Source organism: Trichomonas vaginalis, chromosome VI (assembly GCF_026262505.1).
Source record: "Trichomonas vaginalis G3 chromosome VI, whole genome shotgun sequence".
Taxonomy (NCBI): Eukaryota; Parabasalia; order Trichomonadida; family Trichomonadidae; genus Trichomonas; species Trichomonas vaginalis.
In genome coordinates, this window is record NC_067208.1 from 11,465,965 (window position 1) to 11,489,310 (window position 23,346).

Consider the following 23,346-nt stretch of genomic DNA (forward strand, 5'->3'; position numbering starts at 1 on the left):
AATATGGACGTTTTTGGGGTCAAAAGCGGGAATGGGTGAGCTTGTAAATGCTGCAAGAACATTAGGTGAAACAGGAAATTTTGTAGATGGTTTTAAAAGACTTGTTTCAAATGTTTTAACAAACACAAAGAAATTATTTAGATGTACCATACATAACGGTCAGATTTTCGAACAGATAGCAACAAACCCTCCGGTTATGGCTGCGTTGATGATGGTTAGAGATATAAAACCACGTAGCGGTGAGGGCGAAGAACATGAACAACAGGATACTGGTCGGGTTATTCGAGACATTAAAAACGTGTATCCTGAAGTTATTGATTTATTTAGAGGAGTTAATGATTCAATTTCAAAACATTCTATAACCCTCGATGAAGAGAATAAATTAACAGATTATATATTCGTCATTATTGCAGAATTAATGAAGAGAATAAATGAAAAAGGAATTAGTGATATCATTAATGTCAGCGATGTAATGATGAAAAGAAATTTTGACTCATTATTTACAAAACCGAAAACAGAATATAGTCTTTATGACGTAATTACCGAATTAATGAAAAAGATTAATGATAATAAGAGTTCTGGCGGGAGAGTTGAATTAGAAGTGAATGATGTTAATGAGAAATTAGCCGAAAAAGCAGACAAAAATGAGCTTTTAGCTCTGAGTGATAAAGTCAAGAACCACGTTCATTATATAACTTCAGACGAACAGATTATAACGGACTACCATGGATATTTAACACGAAGTGAAGAAGTGAAGACGGAAGATGTTAATGAAAGAAGATATAAATACATTCGTGCTAAAGGTTATGACATAAGCTGTACTGTACAGTATGACACGGGTAAAACACCAGAAGCATTTAGTTATAACGATGAAATTTATGCCTCTACTTTCTCTGTTAAAGATGTATTAGTTGAACCAAGATTTACTTTGAGAGTTAAGTCAAAAATAACGTTTGAAGATGCTATTAAAAATAAAGCTGACAAAGTTGAACTCGAAGCAACGAACAAAGTTTTGAAATCTCATAAACACAACATCTCCGATATAAATGAACTTCAAGCTACATTAAATAGTAAAGCGGACAAAAATGAACTTGACGCAATGAACAAAGTTTTGAAATCTCATAAACACAATATCTCCGATATAAATGAACTTCAAGCTACATTAAATAGTAAAGCGGACAAGAACCATGTTCATTATATAAGTTCAGACGAACAGATTATAACGGACTACCATGGATATTTAACACGAAGTGAAGAAGTGAAGACGAAAAATGTTAATGAAAGAAGATATAAATTCATTTGTGCTAAAGGTTATGACATACACTGTACTGTACAGTATGACACAGGTATAGCACCACAAACATTTGGTTATAACGCTGAAATTTATGCTTCATACTTCTTTGTTAACGGTGTATTAGTTGAACCAAGATTTATGTTAAGAGTTAAGGCAAAAATAACTTTTGAAGATGCTATTAAAAGTAAAGCGGACAAAAATGAACTTGACGCAATGAACAAAGTTTTGAAATCTCATAAACACAATATCTCCGATATAAATGAACTTCAAACTTCTTTAGACAACAAAGCAGACAAAAACCATACACATGAATCCTTCACTACTGTTAGAGCTGATGACATAATACTGAACTTTGACCTTGGTTCAAGTGCACCTTTAGAGAATCCAAGTACAAGCGTAAAAGATACTCTTAACAATTTAGATAACAGTTGCAGGAACATTGAAGGTCATGCCAGAAACTTTGAAGCACATGAACTACCAGCAATGTTAGATAAGAAAGCAGACAAAACTTATGTGGATGCAGAACTAACAAAGAAATTTTCGAAACCAGATACAATGACATTTACAACAGAAATTATAAATGGTGAACCAGCAACTCCATTTGAATTTGTTAGAGGTCTTCAACCAGATACTTTTGAATTTTTCTTGGATAATTCTATTGAACTAACATTACATTATAAAAGTGGAACAAATGCAACATTTCATCCGGGAGATACATTCCAAATGGTATTTAATGACATAAGTTCTTTAGAATATGTTTATAGAGTTATGAGCATATATGATTTAATATATCCTATAGGAGCTGTTTATACGTCTATGAATCCAATAAATCCAAACACTTTATTTGGTGGTAGATGGTATGAAATAGTTGACAGTTTTCCATTCTACACTAATACGCAGTCAATGAAGATGGGAGGTTCAAAGAAAATAGGTATTGAAAACCTTCCTTCACATATGCATAGGTTCAGTGGAAGAACATCTGTGGAAGGAAACCATTCACATTCAATAACAAAAAGAGGTTATATAAATCTTGCAGCGGGTTCGAATAGACAGGGAATGAACAGATATAATATCTCAGATGACCCCAAAGATGTTAGCACAGGTATTTTCTGTGGAACTGCAGGAAATCATACACATGTTGTAGCTGGTATTACAGACCCAGCAGGTAATGGAAAAGATTATATGCCTCCTTATATAACAATGCACGCTTGGATACGAGTTGGTTAAACTCTTTAACTGTACATAAATGAGCTTGAAAGAAGTATTCGAACAACATCCATGGAGGTCATTTAAGAAGTTCAATGAAGCTGCAAAAAGTTGGGGATTTACTAACAGAGCTGAAGTGAAAAAGTTCTTTGACAAAAATGTTGTACATCAAACAAAAATAAACCCTTACGACTACTTTTTACCAATTTACTCCAACACTCCTGACGCATACCAATTTGACACTCTCATTCAAAGCAGAAAAGGAGGACATAAACCATTCCTCATCTTCATTAATGTTAACACTCGCAAAGCATATGCATATCCAATGAGGAATAAAGGAACTCGTGAAGTGTTAAGAGTTTTACAAAAGTTTGTAGCAGAACATAACCCAAGTACTTTAACATCAGACCAGGATTCAGCATACCTCAGCAATGAAATCAAAGAATTTCTCATTAAGCATAACATAACTCACTACACTACCGAAGACCATAACCATAACATACTCGGCATCATAAACCGCTTCATAAGGACTCTCAGAGATTTAAATCAAGAGCGAGACTTTACCGAAGAAACAATGAAATATTTTCTCGAAGTATATAATTCCTCAACACATTCTACAACAGGACATACACCAAATTCAATGACACAACAACAAGAAGAAAAGTATATACAAAAGAAACGAAGTCAAACACAAAATATCAGAAATTCAACACAATTTACCCTCATTCCTGGTACAAAAGTTCGTGTAGTTCTTGACGACAAACCGTTGACAAAGAAACGTTTAAGGTTAAGTCGAAATTATTATATCGTAGACTCTACGCAAGGTAATGGATATCTTATAAAAGCTGCTGACGACTCCATTGCATTTTACCCTCGTCATAAATTAGTCGAAAGTAGTAATGGCAAACTTGCTGAAACCATTGACGAAGCAAAGCGAGGAGTGGTTATTGAAATACTTGGCTATAACATAAACGATGACACTTATAAAGTAAGATATGAAGGAGGCGTTGAAGATGTTATACCATCTAAGAACTTGAGAGAATCTAAACCAACTCATCTGGGTCCATTAGAGCGGGAGTACTGGAAAGATAAAAACATGCCAGAAAGAATAAGAAAATTCTTCTAAACTTTTTCGTTGGATGTAAACCAGACAAAAATATATTTTAGGTGAAGAGGTGAGATTTCACCTGTTTTCTCACCTGTTTTTTCACCCTCACCGCTTAGCGGCTCAGACCCTTTGGGTCTCGTGAATTTTCATGAATTTCCTTAAGATAGAAAAAATAAAGTTAGTTTTATTTTTATTTATTTTTTTATTTTGTATAAAAGATATGATTTCAACAATCGGCACAACAACAATTCAAACAACTACAGCACCAAACTCACTAGTCATGAATCCTACGTCAATGTTGGTAGAGATGAAAAGCTTTATTCCTTCTTCATATACTTTTGAGACAGAAATACAAAGAATTAAGCAAGAACTTTTAACAAGTAATTTAGACTGTAGTGCGAAAGATGAAACAAATGAACAGTATCTTTATGACATGCAGGACATTATTGACCATTTACCCAAATTGCCTGAAATTCAGCAGCAAAAACTAACTATTCATGAATTCGATGAAATAGAATTTAAAGTTAGTGATTCTGCAGAAATAAAGAAGTTCATACGTAAAGTAAACTATGAGTTTCTAGGATATCATTGCAACCATAAAGTTATGGACAAAGATTGCGACATGGTATATAAGAACATCTCTGACATATATAAATCTGGGGAGTTTAAGACATACGACAACTTTGTTTCATTAGTTGCTGAATGTGTATGGCAGATAAGAGATAAAGATAAAAGATGTAAAATATGGAATGGACAAATAAAACCAACAACTTTTGAGTTAAAGAAAACCATTGACGCCTTAGTTGTTCTAGCAGGTCAAATTTCAATGTATAACGCAAAAATGAATCCGCAATGTTCAAAATGTAAAGCAGCAATGAGGAAATATAACTACTCCGTCAAAGAGATAGAACGTATGAGAAACGACTATGCTGACTTAAAGAAAGAAGTAGAGAAACCAGCAGAAGATAAAATGGACATGTTAGCATTTCTGAACAAAAACTATCCAACAGCTGACGATTTCCTTCTATCTGACGTCAAGAAGAAGTATAAAGAAACTTTCGGCATTGTTAAAACTTTTGACATACTGACAGAAGAAATAGAAGCTACGAAATTGTTTAGAATTTCAAATATACATCGTACAATTCATGTAAAACGCTTATAAAATAACTGGGGTGAAAAATTAGGTGAGAAAACTGGTGAAATCTCACCTCTTCACCTAAAATATATTTTTATTGAATTCAGCAACAAAATTCTGAGTAAAATAATTTTTAGGGCATGTGTCAAACCGTTGAGTTTTCACAAAATTTAAAAAATAACGTTTACCATGTAAAACACTTATAAAATAACTGGGGTGAAAAATTAGGTGAGAAAACAGGTGAAATCTCACCTCTTCACCTAAAAAATATTTTTATTGAATTCAGCAACAAAAATAATGAATTTCATTAGTTAGAAAAATAAAGTTAGTTTTATTTTTATTTATTTTTTTATTTTGTATGTAAGAACAGAAATGACAAACATTGAGTTTGAAACAGTTAGAAAGATAGACAATGACACCAAAGTGGTTAGAATAGGTGATTTAAACGTAAGATACTCAAAGAAATACAACAAATATTCTTTGTCAGACATTATATCTCCATCTGGAAAGAAAACAAACGACTGGGTTAGAAATGCTTCTACTCAGAAAATTTTGACAAGAAATCCTGAGCTTATGATATCGGTAAGATTCTATGGAACTACAGCATATCTCATTGACAAAAGTCTTATACCGATAGTTTTGTTATGGTTAGGCCCAGTTGTTGGATATAACTTCATAACTTATGGTTCATTCGATACGGAACGTTGCAGTGAAGGCTTACTTTATATCGTTCAGAAACCGAAGGACTTCAACACAAAAAGATATAAGATAGGAAGAACATATAATATAACTCAAAGATATGACAGTACAGTCAATAGAATCAAGGTTGTGTTCGTTAATGATATGAGAGCTGCAGAAACAGAACTACTTGAAAAGTTTGAGAAAATGTATGGTGCTCCCATGAAAGGTAAAGAAACTTTCGAAGTAGATGAGATAGATAAAGCTATAAAATTATTTGACGAAGTTGCTGAAAAATACATGTAAAGCGTTTATTTTTGGTCTTTTGTGAAAGTCAGAAAATAAAGTTAGAATTTTTTTTATTTATTTTTTTATCCTGTATGTAAGAACAGTAATGTCAACATCAGAGAACACAACAACAGTTATAGTCCATGAAGCCATAAATGAAGAATACGAATACATACAATATAACAAACAACTTCGCCTCATTCGTTCGGTCAAAGATGACATGTACCAAATGCAAAGTATAATGAATGCTCTTCGTTCTACAAAGCAAGCATATCATTGGTTTGAAAACCAACAGACAAAAGAACTTTTAGAAGAATTTCCTCATATGATTGCTTCCCTCGGAAAACCGAGGGAAGAGATTCCATTCGAAAATCGCAAGAATTTGGCTCCTGGTTTGAAAGGTTATTATGTTCATAGACTTTTAGTAAATGCTGTAGCAATGTGGGCTTCACCTCGTTATGCTTGTTATATTTTCATGATGTTAGATGAACTATATAAAGCAGAACGTGAAGATATGGAAATGAAACTTCAAGCAAAAGATGAAGTCATTGAATCCAAAGACAAAAGCATACAGAAAAGAATACCACGTTCAGTACCAAAAGGAAAGGAAAAGAGTTATAAGTATATGATATATACTGAAGAGTTGGAGAAAGAAGAAGATAAAGATATGGTTATGTTGCATTTAGTCAGAAGAAACAACAAAAGCTTTTACGACTTAGCTAAAATATATAAATCTGACAGAAATTGGTTCTATCGCGAAAACTTACCGATTTCAATGACTCCAAATGAAGATGTGAAACAAATAGTTCAAGATACTTTACCTCAAACACACTATGATATTAAAGGTTGTACAATTCTTACCTTCAAAGAAGACTTAACATTACTGAAGGAAAAAATAACAGAATATTTCGATAACTTCAAAGAGGAAGAATGAAAAAAATCTCGTCGGGTGCCACGTTAGAACCATAGTGGAGAAAACCATGATAAAACAAAACGCTCCATGTCGATCATAATCGACGAAGTGCAAATCTTCACTTCGTCAAGTTTATTTTGTTTTTACCATTTAATTGTTGTAAAATGTCGATATGAAGAATGAAAAAAAAATATTTTTGCTTAAATGACGTCAGGGTCAATTTCTTCAACCATTTCACTTCCTTCGTCAATGTCAATAGAAGCTTCTTCAACCTTTGGTAAGAATTTCTGTATAACATCTTTGTTCGTTATTGTCTTCAGAGATGAAGGATAATATTTCACATTTGTTTCACCCTTCTTATATTCTTTCTGTTCGGAAAGATTCATAGCAATACTGAAGAAGTCAATGTTAGAGTTCTTTATAACAGTATAATGAGTATCTTTGACATTCACGAAGAAACCCTTTTGTTTCAAAACTACTGCTAACTCTTGTGAAGTATAACGTTTGCGGTCAATGACAATAGCTAATGGTCTGACATACTGACCGAACTTAGATTCTTTCACAAACTTCTTGTTAAAGATAACATTAACATTTGAAGCACCATTGAACTCATTCTTGATGGCATTAGCGAGAGCATTGTATGAAAAGAACTTGCAATCTTGCATGTGTTTCATTATAATAAAAAGTTCGAAATATTTTAAAACTAGCCTTAAAAAATCTAAGCTAATTTTTTTCTAAGAAATTTTTTTATTTCCTACTAAAGATGTATCGGAAGTTGTCTAAGTTAGAACACTCGGAAATAAAACAACTTCTTACAGAAGCTAACATAGATGTTGCAAAACATTACGCGACAAACAAAAAAGCACTCGCTGACATCCTCAATGACTACAATGGTGAAATAACTTATGATAGAATTCATGAGTTCATAAATGCAAGAGCATTTCCTTTAAATGACGTTGCTATTGACTTATATCATAGACGTTCAGTACCTCATGAAGTAAGAAGAGAAATGTTTGACATAACAAATGCGAACGTTGGTCATACTCGTAAAGCTCTTTCGCATGATGTTCGTCAAGAGATGTTTGACATAACAAATGCAAACGTTGGTGAAACACGAAAGAGAGACGACACACTGAAACAACAGAGAAGAGAGATGTTTAAAAGTGCTATAGAACAAGTTCGCAAAGCTAATAATGTCATTCGTTCCATTGACGACAAACCAAAAGAAGGTGAGAGATGGTTAAAGAAAGATGAAGAGAATAGGAAGAGAAATGTGAAGTCAGGCAATAGACTCATTGACTTTAACATCGAAGCTTTAGATGAACCAAACAGAGACTACTTACACAAACATTTCGGTAAGGTTTTCATGAGACTCTTAGAGAAGATTAAAATAAACTCCCAACAAAGATGGATGGTATGTTATAAACTTGGTGGAAAGTATGAATGTTCTACGTTAAACCTCAATAATATTGGAACATTACTACATCAGCTCTTGAAGGAGAACTTTATATCAGAGATAGAAGCAAATGCTGCAGGTATTGTTGAAATGCACTATGACTTCTTCTTGACAAACATAAAGAATCTTACTGAAATAAAGATGTATGATTTAACAGAATATGAAGGCTTAACGATGTCAGATGTTAAGAAAGGAAAGCCACAGAAGCGACCATATAGAGATGAAAGCACACTGACAGAAAGACAGAAAAGATTATTGAACAGACTTAAACAAACAGGAGATAAACAAGATATAGATGACTTCTGGAATGAAATCCTTGGTGAAAAGAAGTTTTATAAGAAGAGAAGCGGTCAGTTCTGGAAGTATCTTTGCACATTACCTATAAATCTTGAACGCTACCAAATCTTCAATGAACTGAACAAAAGAACTGCAACACTTATGACAGAGGACAATTGTTTCGTTTATGCTTGCATTCAGGCTGGAGTAAATGAAGAAACTATTGACCACATGAGAGAAGTCATTCGTGTTAGAGACTTTCCTCAAAGTAAAGTACAAGAAATTTCTGACGCAACAGGTATAGCATTTAATGTTACCATTGGTTACTTCAATGACTCAAGACATAATGAAATAAAGAGATACATACCAAAAGAATGTAAAACTGTTCGAACTATTGACTTACTTCTTGTTGAAGACCACTACATGCTAAATGAAAGACTTCCAATGACAACATATTTCATTCGCAACTATATAGAAATCTTGAAGGAGTGTGGTGGAATGAACATTGAGAAACAGATGAAGATTTATACAAAGAGAGAAGATAAATATGTAGTTCGCATGGATAGAACTACACCGCTATGGGATGTTATGAAAACATTGTGGGAGTGCAAATATTTCGAACCTATTTCTTATGGAGAACTTTTCACATATACGACTGACTTATATAAACAGAACCTTGCACCATTTAAAGATTTGACATATGCTCCAAAGTATTGTGTACAACTGAAGAAGAAAGCCGAGTCAAAAGAAGTAAATAAAAATAAGTGCAAGTTCATTCCTGAGCACGTTTTCTTTGCTGACTTTGAGTGTAGTACGGATGGCTTTCATAAAGCTTTTAACATCTGTTATGACAGTGAAGATGGTTCAGTGAGTGAAAGCATTTGGGGTCAGAACTGTGCAACAGAATTTTTGGAACGACTTCCTGACAAGAGTTTAATATATTTCCATAACCTCAGCTATGATATAAACTTCATCTTAAGACACATGACAGAAGTGAAAGGAACTCCCATCATTAAAGGTTCACGAACAATGCAAATAACTGGCTTATATAAAGGAAGGGCAATTATTATAAAAGACTCTTACAGTGTTATAAATAAGAAGCTTAAACTATTTCCTGCTATGTTTAACTTACAAACAGGACCGAAAGAAGTATTTCCATACAACTACTACAGCAGTACTTTGTTAGCAAATGACAACAGAACTGGTGTCATTTCTGAAGCATGTAAGTTTATCCAGGATGCAGATACATTTATGAAAAACATAGATTCCATCAAAGGTTGCAGAATAGATGAAAACCACTTCGACTTAGAAAAATATAGCACATTTTATTGCAAACAAGATGTAAGAATTTTAAGAGAAGGTTTTGTTAAGTTCCGCAATGACATATTGAAAGAATTTGATTTAAACGTTTATGACTACGTTAGTATTTGTTCAATTGCTAACAAATTATTTGAGAACAGAGTATACTTCCCGAATGGAAATCTTTATGACCTCTCAAATAAACCAAGAGAATTTATTTCGAGATGCATTCAAGGTGGAAGATGTATGCTGTCAGATAACATGAAACAAAAGAGCGAAAAGAAACTCATTGCTGACTTCGACGCTGTTTCATTATATCCATCCGCTATAGCAAGACTTTATACTTTAGAAGGAATTCCAAAAGTATTGAAGGATGAGATGTTAAGCACAGAGTATCTCATGAGACATTTATTCGATGACGACCAAAAGGAACCCATTGGTGAAAAGTTTATGTCTGGCTTCTTTGTTCTCATTAAGATAACAGAGATTGGAATACATAGACACTTTCCTTTAATAGTTTGTGACCCTGAACTAAATCCAGAACTTAACGTTCCCAGAAGTTCAAACACTTGCTGTTTAATGTATGTTGACCATATAACATTACAAGACCTCATAAAATATCAAGGTGTCAAATGTGAAGTGTTGCAAGGATACTATTACGATGGAAACAGAGATATTAGAATAAGAGATGAAGTAAAGAAGTTGTTTGAGTTAAGGTTAAAGTATAAGAAAGAAGGAAATCCTTTGCAAGAAAATATAAAGCTCATTCTGAACAGTATTTATGGCAAAACTATTCTATCTCCTATTGAGTCAAAAATAACCATAGTAAATGACAAAGATGCTATAAGATATGCCATCAGAAACTACAACCATATAGTGAAGTTCGAAGGTTTGGATGGTTCAGATAAAACTATTTTCAAGCTAACGAAAAGCATTTGCAGACACTTTAACTTCTGTCCACTTGGCGTTAACATTCTGTCTATGTCGAAGAGAATAATGTGTGAAGTATTCTGTACTGCTGAAGACTTAGGAATGGACATCTTTTATAGCGATACCGACAGTATGCATCTCTACAATGAAGATATCCCTCGTTTAGCTGAAGAGTTTGAGAAACGTTATGGAAGAGTTCTCATTGGTAAAAACCTTGGTCAGTTTCATAGCGACTTTGCAGAAATAACAGAAAACAAAGTTTAGCATACAAGTCAATATTTTGTGGAAAGAAGACTTACATAGACTTACTCACGAATGATTTAAATGAAGTTGCATTTCACTGCAGAATGAAAGGCGTGAAGCAAGATGTTATTGCTTTAACCGCTAATGAAATGTTTCCTGACTCTGTTCAGTGTTTCTATGATGAAGATAAAGGTTTAATGGTTCCGCAAGGAAAATTTGACAAAGACTCTGAGTTCAGTGTTATGAAACTTTACAAAGCACTTTATGACGGTCAAGAGATTGGATTTGACTTATGTAAGTCTTCTAGTCCTTGCTTTGCTGAAAAGTTTAACTTCTCAATAACGACTAAAACAAGCTTTATTCGTAAGTTGAAGTTCTGAGGTCATTTATTTTTGTCAGCAATGAGGTCATGAATGAGGTCATGAATGAGGTCATTTATTTTTGTCAGAAATGAGGTCATTCATGATAAAAATAAGCCGCTAGCGTAGATTTACAATACTGCGATGGTAGAGTTTAAGAGTTGTGCTTCAATGTAGAGACAGTCCTTATGGTCTGGAGGTAAGAACACTGGGCAGTTATGGTCATGAGTGGAGAACATGTCTATCCAAAACTCACGATTGAAGCCAGTTAATTTATAGTATTTAGGGTTAGGAAGTGGTGAAGTTCTTGTATGACCAATAAACTCATTTTCAACTCCCTTACTTAAGTTTGAATATAATATAGCTTGCTTTCTATCCCAAATGCCAGGTGTTACAATCTTTGAAAATTCATTTTTCCTCGGAAGCATTGCATCATAATTGAAAACATTTTTGAAATCATCACTTGGTTCAGAGATTTGAAATTTATACGTAATGGATTTTTTTTCTCTTTAGCGACTTCATTGAGTGGTGAATATATAACAAACTGACAGTCATGAGTTCCATCTTCATTTTCATTAAATTCATAATGAAAGTCTATAAGTTGTGGCTGACTACCTTTTTCTTTCAGTTGTGCAAGAAACTCACGTAAAGGCTGTAAAGTTTGTACTTCAATGCTGAACTTTTTCTCGAACATCTCATTAAATGAAATCATACATTGTTGCAATGTTGTACCGTCTTTAAAGTATTTGTATATGTGAATGTTTTGGGCGCTTAAAGACTGTTCGTCATTTTCTATCTCGACTTGAAGTATAAAGTCAACCTTTCTGAAAGCACGTGTTATATACATAGATGTTATGCCAATGTACTTCTCTTCATTTATGTTCACAATCCAGTCTGTTGGAAACTTAAACGTTACTCTGTTCCCCTTTATTTTGACGTCAGGGTTTTCACTACTGAACGCAACAGATAAAGGTATTTGTCTATACATTTAATTCGGATAAAAATAAACCATTTACTCTTTCTTTGCTTCAGCTTCTTCTCTAGCTTTTGCTTCAGCTTCTTCTCTAGCTTTCTTCGCCAGTAGTCTTGGGTTCTTTTGTCTTCCAGCAGCTAATGCAGCAAGTTGTTTTTCACTAAGTTTTCTCTTTGGTCTCTCTGGCTTTTGTTCTTGTTTTTGTTCCTTCAGTTCGGATAAAATTTGCTCGCGAATTTCTTTCTTCAATGCTTCAACATCTATGACCCCTTGGGTCTTGTCCGTAGGGCTTGTCTGAGTCATTTGACTGCAGATAAAAAACAAAATTAAAACTTTAACCGATGTAAAATGAGCTTGTCAAAATCAGAGCGAGAGTCTATTATATTAAATGACGCAAGAGGAATACAACATCCTTTCTATTACGTAAGTCAGAGTAAAGATGGTAAAATATACGTAAGAAAAAGAAAGGTTCCATTAGCGAATGCAGAAAGCGACAACATTAAGGTGCATGGCAAGGGTGAAGTCCACGAAGCCCATATAAAACCTTCTATTCAAACTGAAAAGTCAATAGAACCAGAAGAAAAGAAGCCAGATGTTCTTTCAATAACGAACCAAGAGCTTATTGCAAAGTTCGTGAATTTCATTGAAAAACAAACCGAGTCAAAGAACCCTGACCCACCAGTGAAAGAAGTTGAGACAAAAGAGAATGTACAGTTCATTGAAAATGTCAAGAAACAACTTCCACCACGAATGCCAAGAAGAAGAGTGAGAATAATGAAGTAAATAGATATTTTTATCTGAAGTAAATACATGCAGAACGAACAGTTAAACGAATTTACTCCAGCAGAGCATATTCATCAGATTCGCTCATATTTCGATATCATAGACAATGCAGTTCAAATTGGTGACACTAATAGAAAATATTCTGACGCAAAGATTCCATCACAACCTGGAACTGCTAAAGATAACACATGGGTAACATTCAATCTCTCACCTCCTGGTGAAAATATGTTGGACCTTTACAATACATTCATTACGTATAAAATGGAAGGTCAATTTATTGTAGATAAAGAAATTGGTTCAGGTTCCAATAAAACAAACCCACCAGGATTTTGGATTGGTTTCGATGACGCTTTCTATGCAGTTGCTGGATATCAAATCCTTGCAAATGGTCGTATCGTATATTCTCAAGACAACGCAAGAGAAGAAGCATATATAACTTCAAACTCACAAACTACCGAACAAATAAAGAAAGTAGATGTTTTCTCAAAGACTCGACATGAAAGTTATGGAGTCATTCGGGAACATGCAGAACAGGACAAATTGTTAGTGGTCCAATTACAGCAGGAAAATCATTTGATTTTAAGCTTCGTTTAAGAATTCCTGTTAGAAGATTCCTTCCATTAGAAGCTATTCGATTTATTCCAGCTTTTGCAGGAAACATTCAGCTTAAAGTAAAGTTCAGTAGCGACGCCTTACAATGCACATCTATATCTGTAAATGATATCATTGCTTTCAATCCAACTCTTAAAGTTGCATTTGCTTCAGATTCAAATCCACCGACAAATAAATTTGTTCCATGGAATGAACCATTCACTATGATAACGAAGGCAGTAGAAGCTAGTGGAACAGTTACTATTACAACTGTAACCCAGCAACTATTTCGAACAAAGATGGATTTTAATGAATGTTTCATTCATCCAAAGTCATTCTCTTTAGACCCTAACATTTATACAGAACTTGTAGAACATTATACAAACGAGGCTTTATGTTTTCCTGTTAAAGTTATGGATTGGATTCCTATGGACGGTTCATTCTCAAAGAATACAGATAGTTCAAGTGCAACATTTACAGCAGCTTATACGCCTATTAATGTTAAAAGTATTTGGGCACTATTTAGAAAGAAAGACAACTATTATGTTAATTTTGAGAACCCTAAGTTTAAATATCTTCAGCTTTCCATGGGAGCTTATGGAAATATGCCTGCAGAACCTGAAAAATCATATGGACCTGTATTTTATGAAATGGTTGCGAACGCTTGCAATACAAACAATGATATGATAGGATTTAATGAAGATGTTATGAGGTCATTGGTGGATGATGGTAGTGTGGAACATAAATGGGATAGCTATGACAACACACATTTCTTATGTGGTTTTCCAACAGAAGTGGACTTTTGCTTCCAGCAAGGTCAAACATCTACTGCTCCAATAACATACAAATTGTCTGTTAAAGGACCTATTGAACTAGCAACTGAAAATGTACCAAAGCCACTTATTGGATTTATGAGGGATTGTTGCTTTGCATTCAGTAAGACAGTCAGGCATACCAATAATAAGATTGACGACTATAACTTAGCACGACGACAGTGAGGAATAAAGGATGAACGTTTATTTTTAAAGCTTATAAATGAGTTCTTCATCAAGCTCTCGTGAACCTTCACCATCTATGAAACAAACTTTACCAAACGATTATGGAGCACCTATTGAATATTTCTTACGAGCTGCACAATGGCAAAGAGCAGTCTCACCAAGGTTAGGTGTTCCACCAGCTCCTGTCAAAAATAGCATTTGGTCAAGTCCTTATATAAGATATGGTCTCCCACTAGGTTTGCTAGCTACAGCAGGAGCAGTTATGATGTTGAAAAGAAATAAAGCAAATGTTGTAAATAATACTGAAGTAGTTGAAGTTAAACAAACTCCAACACCTTCGCCAAAACCAACGCCTTCACAAGCAAAACCTTCAATGACTCCTGAACCTATGGAAGTACAAACTCCTGTTCAAAAGTCAACTCCTAAACCGACTCCAACATTTAAACCAGAACCTACTCCTCAAATAAATCGTAAAACTCCTGCGTTTCCTTACTGAAAAAATAACGTTATTTTTATTTAATATTAAAATTTTTATTTGATTGAAATGACGACTAAAGTCACTGAAGCAATGAAACAAAAGTTTTTGGTAGAATACATTAAATCAGGAACTATTCCAGAAGGTTTTTACATTCATACTATGAAGGATGGTAGAGTTCAGTTTAGAAAGATAAAGCAACCATTAGATAAAGAAGGAATTTTGAGAAAGATTAAACTTCATGAGGACAACATTGCTAAACTTAGGAAGAAGTTAGAAGAGTTGGAGAAAGGAAGAGAGTTATAAAGCAATGAATTCAACAGGGTGAAAAAAGAGGTGAAAAAACAGGTGAGATCTCACCACTTCACCTAAATCTATTTTTGTGCTATGTTTTCATACGTGTGAGGGTGGTGATATCATTAATTTTTAAGTTTATTTTTAAGTTTATTTTTATATAAATGACGAAAACTATTGAGATAACAAACTACAACGGTCATGAGTTCAAGAATTTGTTCTTCGTTCCTCGTGAAAATACATTCTATCAGATACGAGGGAGAAAGGGTAAAGTTAGTTTGAGCGTTTATGACTACAAGCATAATGGAAAGTTTATACAAGCATATGATACAAACGATAAGCGTGTTTCATTAGCTTTGTCAAAACTTACAGGTATAAACTATGACAGTGATTTTGACCTATATGAAGAAGAAAGTGAGTCAGAAGATTATGAGCTGTTATATGAAGCACAGCAATGGGAGGAGTTGCAATACTTTTGTAAGTGAGAACGTTTATTTTTTTACATTAGTGAGGTGAAGTGGTTTGTGAAAACGTTAGTGAGGTGAAGTCGTTAGTGGCTTTGTAAATATTTAAGGTTAAGTTGGTGTTGTCGTTTGTGTTGTAAAATATACGTTAACGGTTTCGTAAAGTGTCAAATTCACATATAATGGGTAAGGAGGCGCGCAGTGCCTCCGTACCCATGATATGTATACTAACTTTCCCCTCTTCCAAATTGGAAGTTTCTTCCACATTTCAGATGGGCTATAGTGAATTTGTTTTCTATTCACATAATGAGTTGGTAATGCTAGATGAGGTTTAGCATTATAGTACTCAACCCATTGTTGAATCTTTGCCCATGACAACTCTCTGCTCTCTATGTTAGGCCACAAGCGCTCGATTTTCCCATTTTGGTATGGGCAATGGGGGACAATATATACATTATTGATCCCCCGAACCCTCATAGCCTTTAGGAACTCGCCTTTATTCTCGCCGCCATTATCGGACCAAATTGTATGTGGTGGTCCATAACGGGCTATTGCTCTCTTAATTACTTTCACTGTTTGGCTAGCATGTTTTGACGAAAGATGCTGCCATTCTATGATGAGCCTTGTGCAGTCATCAATCACAGCATAATGAATCTGACTTCTCTTTTTGCCAAGAAAGTGGATATCAACGTGCCATATTTGGTTAGGAAAGGCAGCTAAGTATCTTGTCTTTCCTTTTGGCCGATAGGGTCCCCTTGGACGTGCCAAACCTAGCTCTCTAAAAGCTGTGGAAGAGGGTTTGTAAGATATTTAATGTTCCTCAGCTCAGATGGAAATGATAATGGAGACTCTTCAATCATAAGTCCGGAAGGAATTGTGGAAGAAATTTGATTCGGGGGCTTAAAACGTTCAATAGCGGAGAACCATGCTTGGGTAGGCGTTGGCTGTGGAACAATACCCGTCTTCATGTCCAAAAATGCCTCAAAATGAGATTTGGCATATTCGATATCTTTATTTATTTGGTTATAGGCGGAGATTATTCCAAGGTGGCCATGCTGCTCAATTAGGTTTCTAATAGTTACATTAAGATCTTTTGGTACATTAACTTTGGGTCTCCCGCGCTTAAGGGGAATAGACACAGATGGGTGAGGCTGAGGCTGAGTATTGGCAGAGAGCTGTTGCTGTGGGGGAGTGTTGGCAGAGAGTTGTTGCTGTGCCGAGGTGTTGGCAGAGAGCTGGCGTTGAAGAGGAGTGTTGGCAGAGAGTTGTTGCTGTGGAAGAGTGTTAGCAGAGAGTTGTTGCTGTGCCGAGGTGTTGGCAGAGAGCTGGCGTTGAAGATGAGTATTGGCAGAGAGTTGGCGTTGAAGAGGAGTGTTGGCAGAGAGTTGTTGCTGTGGAAGAGTGTTGGCAGAGAGCTGGCGTTGAAGAGGAGTGTTGGCAGAGAGCTGGCGTTGTGGAAGAGTGTTGGCAGAGAGCTGGCGTTGAAGAGGAGTGTTGGCAGAGAGCTGGCGTTGTGGAAGAGTGTTGGCAGAGAGTTGTTGCTGTGCCGAGGTGTTGGCAGAGAGCTGGCGTTGAAGAGGAGTGTTGGCAGAGAGTTGTTGCTGTGGAAGAGTGTTGGCAGAGAGCTGGCGTTGAAGATGAGTATTGGCAGAGAGCTGGCGTTGAAGAGGAGTGTTGGCAGAGAGTTGTTGCTGTGGAAGAGAGTTGGCAGAGAGCTGTTGCTGTGCCGAGGTGTTGGCAGATAGCTGGCGCTGAAGAGGGGTGTTGGCAGAGAGCTGGAATTGTGTCTGGGTGTTGGCAGAGAGTTGTTGCTGTGGAAGAGAGTTGGCAGAGAGCTGGCGTTGTGGGGGAGTGTTGGCAGAGAGTTGTTGCTGTGGAAGAGTGTTGGCAGAGAGCTGGCGTTGTGTCTGGGTGTTAGCAGAGAGTTGTTGCTGTGCCGAAGTGTTGGCAGATAGCTGGCGTTGAAGATGAGTTTTGGCAGAGAACTGGAGTTGTGTCTGGGTGTTGGCAGAGAGTTGTTGCTGTGGAAGAGAGTTGGCAGAGAGCTGGCGTTGTGGGGGGTGTTGGCAGAGAGTTGTTGCTGTGCCGAGGTGTTGGCAGAGAACTGGAGTTGTGTCTGGGTGTTGGCAGAGAGTTGTTGCTGTGGAAGAGAGTTGGCAGAGAGCTGGCGTTGTGTCTGGGTGTTGGCAGAGAGTTGTTGCTGTGCCGAGGTGTTGGCAGATAGCTGGCGCTGAAGAGGGGTGTTGGCAGAGAGCTGGAATTGTGTCTGGGTGTTGGCAGAGAGTTGTTGCTGTGGAAGAGAGTTGGCAGAGAGCTGGCGTTGTGGGGGAGTGTTGGCAGAGAGTTGTTGCTGTGGAAGAGTGTTGGCAGAGAGCTGGCGTTGTGTCTGGGTGTTAGCAGAGAGTTGTTGCTGTGCCGAAGTGTTGGCAGATAGCTGGCGTTGAAGATGAGTTTTGGCAGAGAACTGGAGTTGTGTCTGGGTGTTGGCAGAGAGTTGTTGCTGTGGAAGAGAGTTGGCAGAGAGCTGGCGTTGTGGGGGGTGTTAGCAGAGAGTTGTTGCTGTGCCGAAGTGTTGGCAGATAGCTGGCGTTGAAGATGAGTTTTGGCAGAGAACTGGAGTTGTGTCTGGGTGTTGGCAGAGAGTTGTTGCTGTGGAAGAGAGTTGGCAGAGAGCTGGCGTTGTGGGGGGTGTTGGCAGAGAGTTGTTGCTGCGCCGAGGTGTTGGCAGAGAGTTGTTGCTGTGGAAGAGAGTTGGCAGAGAGCTGGCGTTGTGGGGGGTGTTGGCAGAGAGTTGTTGCTGTGCCGAGGTGTTGGCAGAGAGTTGTTGCTGTGGAAGAGAGTTGGCAGAGAGCTGGCGTTGTGGGGGAGAGTTGGCAGAGAGCTGGCGTTGTGGGGGAGTGCTGGCAGAGAGTTGTGGCTGTGGGGGAGTGTTGGTACTGCTGGCTAATGAAAGCTGGCGTTGAAGAGGAGCGTTGGCAGAGAGCTAGCGTTGTGGGTGTGTTGGCAGAGAGTTGTTGCTGTGGAAGAGAGTTGGCAGAGAGCTGGCGTTGTGTCTGGGTGTTGGCAGAGAGTTATTGCTGTGCCGAGGTGTTGGTAGAGAGCTGGCGTTGAAGATGAGTGTTGGCAGAGAGTTGTTGCTGTGGAAGAGAGTTGGCAGAGAGCTGGCGTTGTGGGTGTGTTGGCAGAGAGTTGTTGCTGTGGAAGAGAGTTGGCAGAGAGCTGGAGTTGTGTCTGGGTGTTGGCAGAGAGTTGTTGCTGCGCCGAGGTGTTGGCAGAGAGTTGTTGCTGTGGAAGAGAGTTGGCAGAGAGCTGGCGTTGTGGGGGAGAGTTGGCAGAGAGCTGGCGTTGTGGGGGAGTGCTGGCAGAGAGTTGTGGCTGTGGGGGAGTGTTGGTACTGCTGGCTAATGAAAGCTGGCGTTGAAGAGGAGCGTTGGCAGAGAGCTAGCGTTGTGGGTGTGTTGGCAGAGAGTTGTTGCTGTGGAAGAGAGTTGGCAGAGAGCTGGCGTTGTGTCTGGGTGTTGGCAGAGAGTTATTGCTGTGCCGAGGTGTTGGTAGAGAGCTGGCGTTGAAGATGAGTGTTGGCAGAGAGTTGTTGCTGTGGAAGAGAGTTGGCAGAGAGCTGGAGTTGTGTCTGGGTGTTGGCAGAGAGTTGTTGCTGCGCCGAGGTGTTGGCAGAGAGTTGTTGCTGTGGAAGAGAGTTGGCAGAGAGCTGGCGTTGTGGGGGAGAGTTGGCAGAGAGCTGGCGTTGTGGGGGAGTGCTGGCAGAGAGTTGTGGCTGTGGGGGAGTGTTGGTACTGCTGGCTAATGAAAGCTGGCGTTGAAGAGGAGCGTTGGCAGAGAGCTAGCGTTGTGGCGGGGTGTTGGCAGAAAGTGGGCTTTGTAGAGGAGCGTTGGCTGTTGAGAGCTGTTGCTGTGGAACAGAGTTGGTAGTGCTGGCTGATGAAAGCTGGCGTTGTAGAGGAGTGCTGGCTGATGAAAGCTGGCGTTGTAGAGGAGTGCTGGCTGATGAGGGTTCTTCCTGTATACGAGAGTCGTTTGAACTTTGTAATATCAAATAATCGGTAAGGAGAGTGTCATCTCTGTGTTTCAAAATGGATGAACACTCGTAGAGTCGATTATTATATTTAATGTAGAAAGTAGTAAACTCTTGAAGTTTGTATGTATGATGTAAGTACTCTTCAATAGTAATTAGTCTATTACATAAGAGAGCTTTGTAAAATATTATCTTGTTAATTGATGAACGAATAGTGTTGTTGACTAATGGAACATTTGTGAGAACAATAGCTAACGGTGTGCGCATTTGAATCTGTGCTAGAGCTGTTTCAAGCCAAGCTGAATCAACTAAGGTGTACAAATTCATTTTAAACAAATTTGAAATGAAATAATTTGTGAGAATTTGAGAATAATTTAATTATTTCAGAAGTCTATATTGAAAAAATATTCTTAACAAAATTAATTTAAATGGTTCAGAAAATAATTTCTCGGCGCCATATAGAGAACTAGAGTCTGCGAGGTACTGATTCTATCTATGTACCTCGCAGACCCTAGTTCTCAGCCAAAATGGCTAAAAATTGCTCGCAGTTGTTTGCCATGTAAACTGTCACTTTTTGAGGAGATTTGACATTCTGTCAAATCTCCTTTTTTCGTATATAAGAGAATGAAGAAGTTCCTCCACTTAAGTCGCGTGCTTCAACAATCATATCTGTAATGCCATCAACACGTGGAAGTTTAACTGTTAAAACAACCGATTTGAATTCTTCAGTTGATTCCACTCTATCGATTTCTTCAAATTTATTCGAATAATTGAATCTTCCCATGAATACAGCTGTTCCACCTCCTGCTTTACGAACTCGCAATTTGATTGTTAATGATTCATACCAACGATGAATCAATGTTTCGTCATAGCTATCAACAATGATTTCTGGAGCTGCATTTGAATTTGAAATTGTGAATGTGTGTTCAATTACATTCGATTTAAGAGAATATTTATCAACTGCATACAACTTAAGAGTATGTAATCCTTCTGATAATAATATTCCCAATGGAACTTGTCCTTGGAAAACATAGGATTTTCCATTAAATATCAGGTTATTTGAAATTGTTTTTTCTTGAAGTTCATCTAACTTATAATAAACTGATGCCCATCCATCATCCAATACTTTATAATCAATATCAATGTGATCATTCTTATAATATGTATCCTTAAGGAGTAGGGGTAATTTTAGCTAAAAGTGACACACCCGTGAAGGGTGTGATTACCGATCGGTAATTTCGACAGTTTAGAATTTAAAATTTTTTATGGAACTGTTGCGAGTTTCATAAAGAATTTAAGGAATATAAGCAAAGATTTGAATCAAAATCTTAGACCTAAGCCGCTCGATTCGCTCGCGGCTTCCGCGAATTACAGATCAGCAAAGATTTGAATCAAAATCTTCGAACTAAGCCGATCGCTTCGCTCGCGGCTTTCTTTATTATTTTAAATTTGCATATTTCCATCAAAAGTTCATAAGGTAAAAAATTTCGTTTATTTTTACTAAGAAAAAAAAGGTTTTTGATAATAAATTTATTTTATTTCGAAAAAGTAGCAATAATCGTAAAAGGGTATTGATAGGCTTGCTAAAGTAACTAATTTTAGCTGTCAAATACTTTTGTATTTTGAAGTAAATTAGTATAAATTTGTTTTTACTTTTATTTCGAAAAAGTAACAATAATCGTAAAAGGGTATTGATAGGCTTGCTAAAGTAACTAATTTTAGCTGTCAAATACTTTTGTATTTTGAAGTAAATTAGTATAAATTTGATATTATTTTAACTCCCTTTGAAAACCTCAATTTTCCATACAGAGGGAACGGGAATAGCATCCAATATTCCCTGAGAATGGTTGCGCATTCTCAGTTCCCTCTATATTTCGAACGAAGCTCTCATCGGTCTTTTTTTTAATACTAAACGTTTTTCCCATGTCACTTTTAGCTAAAATTTGGGTTTGCCTATCCTTAAGTGCATTGATCAATGTAATCTCAGGGGGAGCATTGATTATAAAATAAGATGAAATTTTAGAATAAACTTTGTTCTCAATTTGGAAGTAAATTTCGTATGGAACATTTCTGGAACTTCCTGAATTATTAACAACAATTGTAAAATCGTTTGAAATGTAATTATTGCCAATTGTAACTGTTCCAATTAATTCTGGTGGATTGTTATCGTATTTGAAGATGACATTGAGATTTGTACCAATAGAAAAATCAACACCATAACCAACAATTGTAATAGTGTCATTAACTTTGTAATTAGATGATGGTGGAATTCTAAATAGCATTGCTGGAGATTGATACACACCAAAATCAAATGTATATGGCCTTGAATAAACTCCTTCTGAGTTCAATGCATTCATAGTGATATTATGAGCACCATTGACTTTGATTGATGGAATTTCAACTTCATATGTTTTCTCAGTACCATCTGAAATGTAATTTGCATAGCTTGTATAAGTTTCTTCGTTATCGAATTTGTAAAGTAATTGAACTCTGTTATTGACATTACTATCCATTACTTTTGCTGTCAACTTGAGATAATCACTAAACCTTTTGGCTTGATCAGATGGCAATCCATCTTGAATATGACTAATAACTGTTAATACTGGTGTTGATTTGGAGGCACTGTAATGAATGGTTTTGGTAATGAAATTAGATATTGCATTAAATTTATCTTTGGAATAAACTTTAAGATCAAAAGTCTTATCCTCGCTAGAGTCAATTGTGTAATAAAATACTTTATTAACGATGCTTCCATATGACTCAATATTTTTGAAAATTTCAACTTCATTTTGAGTATCAGTTGTTAAATAAACTGTTGCTTCTTTGTTATCATATATTCCAAGATTAATCTCTATTGAAGCTGGTTTGTAATAATATTCATCAATCATCTTATTGAGAATCAAAACTGGAGGTGCATTTATTTCGATATAATGGCTGTAGTAATTTGTTGAAATTGCACCTTGACTATCTCTGCCAACTAAGACTAGATAATGATCGGATAAAGAATTGGGAATTGTTATATCAAATGAAAATATAGTGGAATTCATTGTTTCTGTGATTGTTGTATCTGTTGCATATTGCTCGTTTTCATTGTCAAGGCTATAATAAACTTTGATATGATATCCTTGAATATGGTCATAAACAACCGCCTGAACCGTTACTGTTTCATTTGGCTCATAATATCGTTTGTATGGAGAAACAACATCAACACCGGGTTCTCTCCTCACATCAAAATCAAGTTTTATGATGCTAGATGTTGACGATGTTTGATCAAACGCTTTGATTCTAATTGAATGTTTACCATTTGATTGCGGAACTTTTATAAAACCAGAAAAATCTTGATGAAAACCATTTCCTGGGAAATGTGTAAGTTCAGAATATTGATCATTATCCACTGTGTAATGAATAAATATGATATCTCCTCGATCGATATCTTGGACTTTACCTGTGATGTAAATGCTCTCTGAGAAATGATACAATTTCTTTGCAAGAGAATTAACATTCAGAGTTGGTGCATGTGATCTTGTTAATGTGAAATCTTTCTGAAGGA

At 36.5% G+C, this 23,346-nt stretch overlaps 14 protein-coding genes and 1 pseudogene across 15 annotated transcripts, besides 2 other annotated features; 11 read left to right on the forward strand and 4 right to left on the reverse strand.

Annotated features, from left to right (window-relative positions):
- Positions 1 to 15,996: part of a mobile genetic element that runs on past the window's edge.
- Positions 32 to 2,521, forward strand: TVAGG3_0846780 (ATP binding; the record flags this gene model as incomplete). Its single annotated transcript, XM_051249086.1, has 1 exon — positions 32 to 2,521. The coding sequence occupies one exon, from the start codon at positions 32 to 34 to the stop codon at positions 2,519 to 2,521; it is 2,490 nt and encodes an 829-aa protein (XP_051084561.1).
- Positions 2,541 to 3,626, forward strand: TVAGG3_0846790 (integrase core domain containing protein family; the record flags this gene model as incomplete). Its single annotated transcript, XM_051249087.1, has 1 exon — positions 2,541 to 3,626. One exon carries the CDS (start codon positions 2,541 to 2,543, stop codon positions 3,624 to 3,626), a length of 1,086 nt encoding a protein of 361 aa, XP_051084562.1.
- On the forward strand, positions 3,829 to 4,417 carry TVAGG3_0846800 (organellar and viral DNA polymerase type B; the record flags this gene model as incomplete). Its single annotated transcript, XM_001307336.2, has 1 exon — positions 3,829 to 4,417. A coding segment is annotated over one exon (589 nt), but the record flags the coding sequence as incomplete, so codon positions are not given.
- Positions 4,450 to 4,770, forward strand: TVAGG3_0846810 (organellar and viral DNA polymerase type B; the record flags this gene model as incomplete). The annotated part of the gene is made up of 1 exon (XM_001298843.2): positions 4,450 to 4,770. One exon carries the CDS (start codon positions 4,450 to 4,452, stop codon positions 4,768 to 4,770), a length of 321 nt encoding a protein of 106 aa, XP_001298844.2.
- Positions 5,816 to 6,643, forward strand: TVAGG3_0846820 (KilA, N-terminal/APSES-type HTH, DNA-binding family; the record flags this gene model as incomplete). Its single annotated transcript, XM_051249088.1, has 1 exon — positions 5,816 to 6,643. The coding sequence occupies one exon, from the start codon at positions 5,816 to 5,818 to the stop codon at positions 6,641 to 6,643; it is 828 nt and encodes a 275-aa protein (XP_051084563.1).
- On the reverse strand, positions 6,823 to 7,296 carry TVAGG3_0846830 (uncharacterized protein; the record flags this gene model as incomplete). The annotated part of the gene is made up of 1 exon (XM_051249089.1): positions 6,823 to 7,296. One exon carries the CDS (start codon positions 7,294 to 7,296, stop codon positions 6,823 to 6,825), a length of 474 nt encoding a protein of 157 aa, XP_051084564.1.
- Positions 7,386 to 8,397, forward strand: TVAGG3_0846840 (organellar and viral DNA polymerase type B; the record flags this gene model as incomplete). The annotated part of the gene is made up of 1 exon (XM_051249090.1): positions 7,386 to 8,397. A coding segment is annotated over one exon (1,012 nt), but the record flags the coding sequence as incomplete, so codon positions are not given.
- Positions 9,474 to 10,529, forward strand: TVAGG3_0846850 (organellar and viral DNA polymerase type B; the record flags this gene model as incomplete). The annotated part of the gene is made up of 1 exon (XM_001307291.2): positions 9,474 to 10,529. A coding segment is annotated over one exon (1,056 nt), but the record flags the coding sequence as incomplete, so codon positions are not given.
- On the forward strand, positions 10,931 to 11,206 carry TVAGG3_0846860 (organellar and viral DNA polymerase type B; the record flags this gene model as incomplete). The annotated part of the gene is made up of 1 exon (XM_051249091.1): positions 10,931 to 11,206. One exon carries the CDS (start codon positions 10,931 to 10,933, stop codon positions 11,204 to 11,206), a length of 276 nt encoding a protein of 91 aa, XP_051084566.1.
- Positions 11,320 to 12,173, reverse strand: TVAGG3_0846870 (annotated as a pseudogene). The gene has a single exon. A coding segment is annotated over exon 1 (854 nt).
- On the reverse strand, positions 12,198 to 12,461 carry TVAGG3_0846880 (uncharacterized protein; the record flags this gene model as incomplete). The annotated part of the gene is made up of 1 exon (XM_001307293.1): positions 12,198 to 12,461. One exon carries the CDS (start codon positions 12,459 to 12,461, stop codon positions 12,198 to 12,200), a length of 264 nt encoding a protein of 87 aa, XP_001307294.1.
- TVAGG3_0846890 (uncharacterized protein) lies at positions 12,507 to 12,941 on the forward strand (the record flags this gene model as incomplete). The annotated part of the gene is made up of 1 exon (XM_001307294.2): positions 12,507 to 12,941. One exon carries the CDS (start codon positions 12,507 to 12,509, stop codon positions 12,939 to 12,941), a length of 435 nt encoding a protein of 144 aa, XP_001307295.2.
- On the forward strand, positions 14,568 to 15,026 carry TVAGG3_0846900 (uncharacterized protein; the record flags this gene model as incomplete). Its single annotated transcript, XM_001307295.1, has 1 exon — positions 14,568 to 15,026. The coding sequence occupies one exon, from the start codon at positions 14,568 to 14,570 to the stop codon at positions 15,024 to 15,026; it is 459 nt and encodes a 152-aa protein (XP_001307296.1).
- TVAGG3_0846910 (uncharacterized protein) lies at positions 15,464 to 15,784 on the forward strand (the record flags this gene model as incomplete). The annotated part of the gene is made up of 1 exon (XM_001307297.1): positions 15,464 to 15,784. One exon carries the CDS (start codon positions 15,464 to 15,466, stop codon positions 15,782 to 15,784), a length of 321 nt encoding a protein of 106 aa, XP_001307298.1.
- Positions 15,997 to 19,604: 3,608 nt separating the features above from the next.
- TVAGG3_0846920 (uncharacterized protein) lies at positions 19,605 to 20,123 on the reverse strand (the record flags this gene model as incomplete). The annotated part of the gene is made up of 1 exon (XM_051249092.1): positions 19,605 to 20,123. One exon carries the CDS (start codon positions 20,121 to 20,123, stop codon positions 19,605 to 19,607), a length of 519 nt encoding a protein of 172 aa, XP_051084567.1.
- Positions 20,124 to 20,970: 847 nt separating this feature from the next.
- Positions 20,971 to 21,750: a mobile genetic element.
- The last annotated feature ends 1,596 nt before the right edge of the window (positions 21,751 to 23,346 follow it).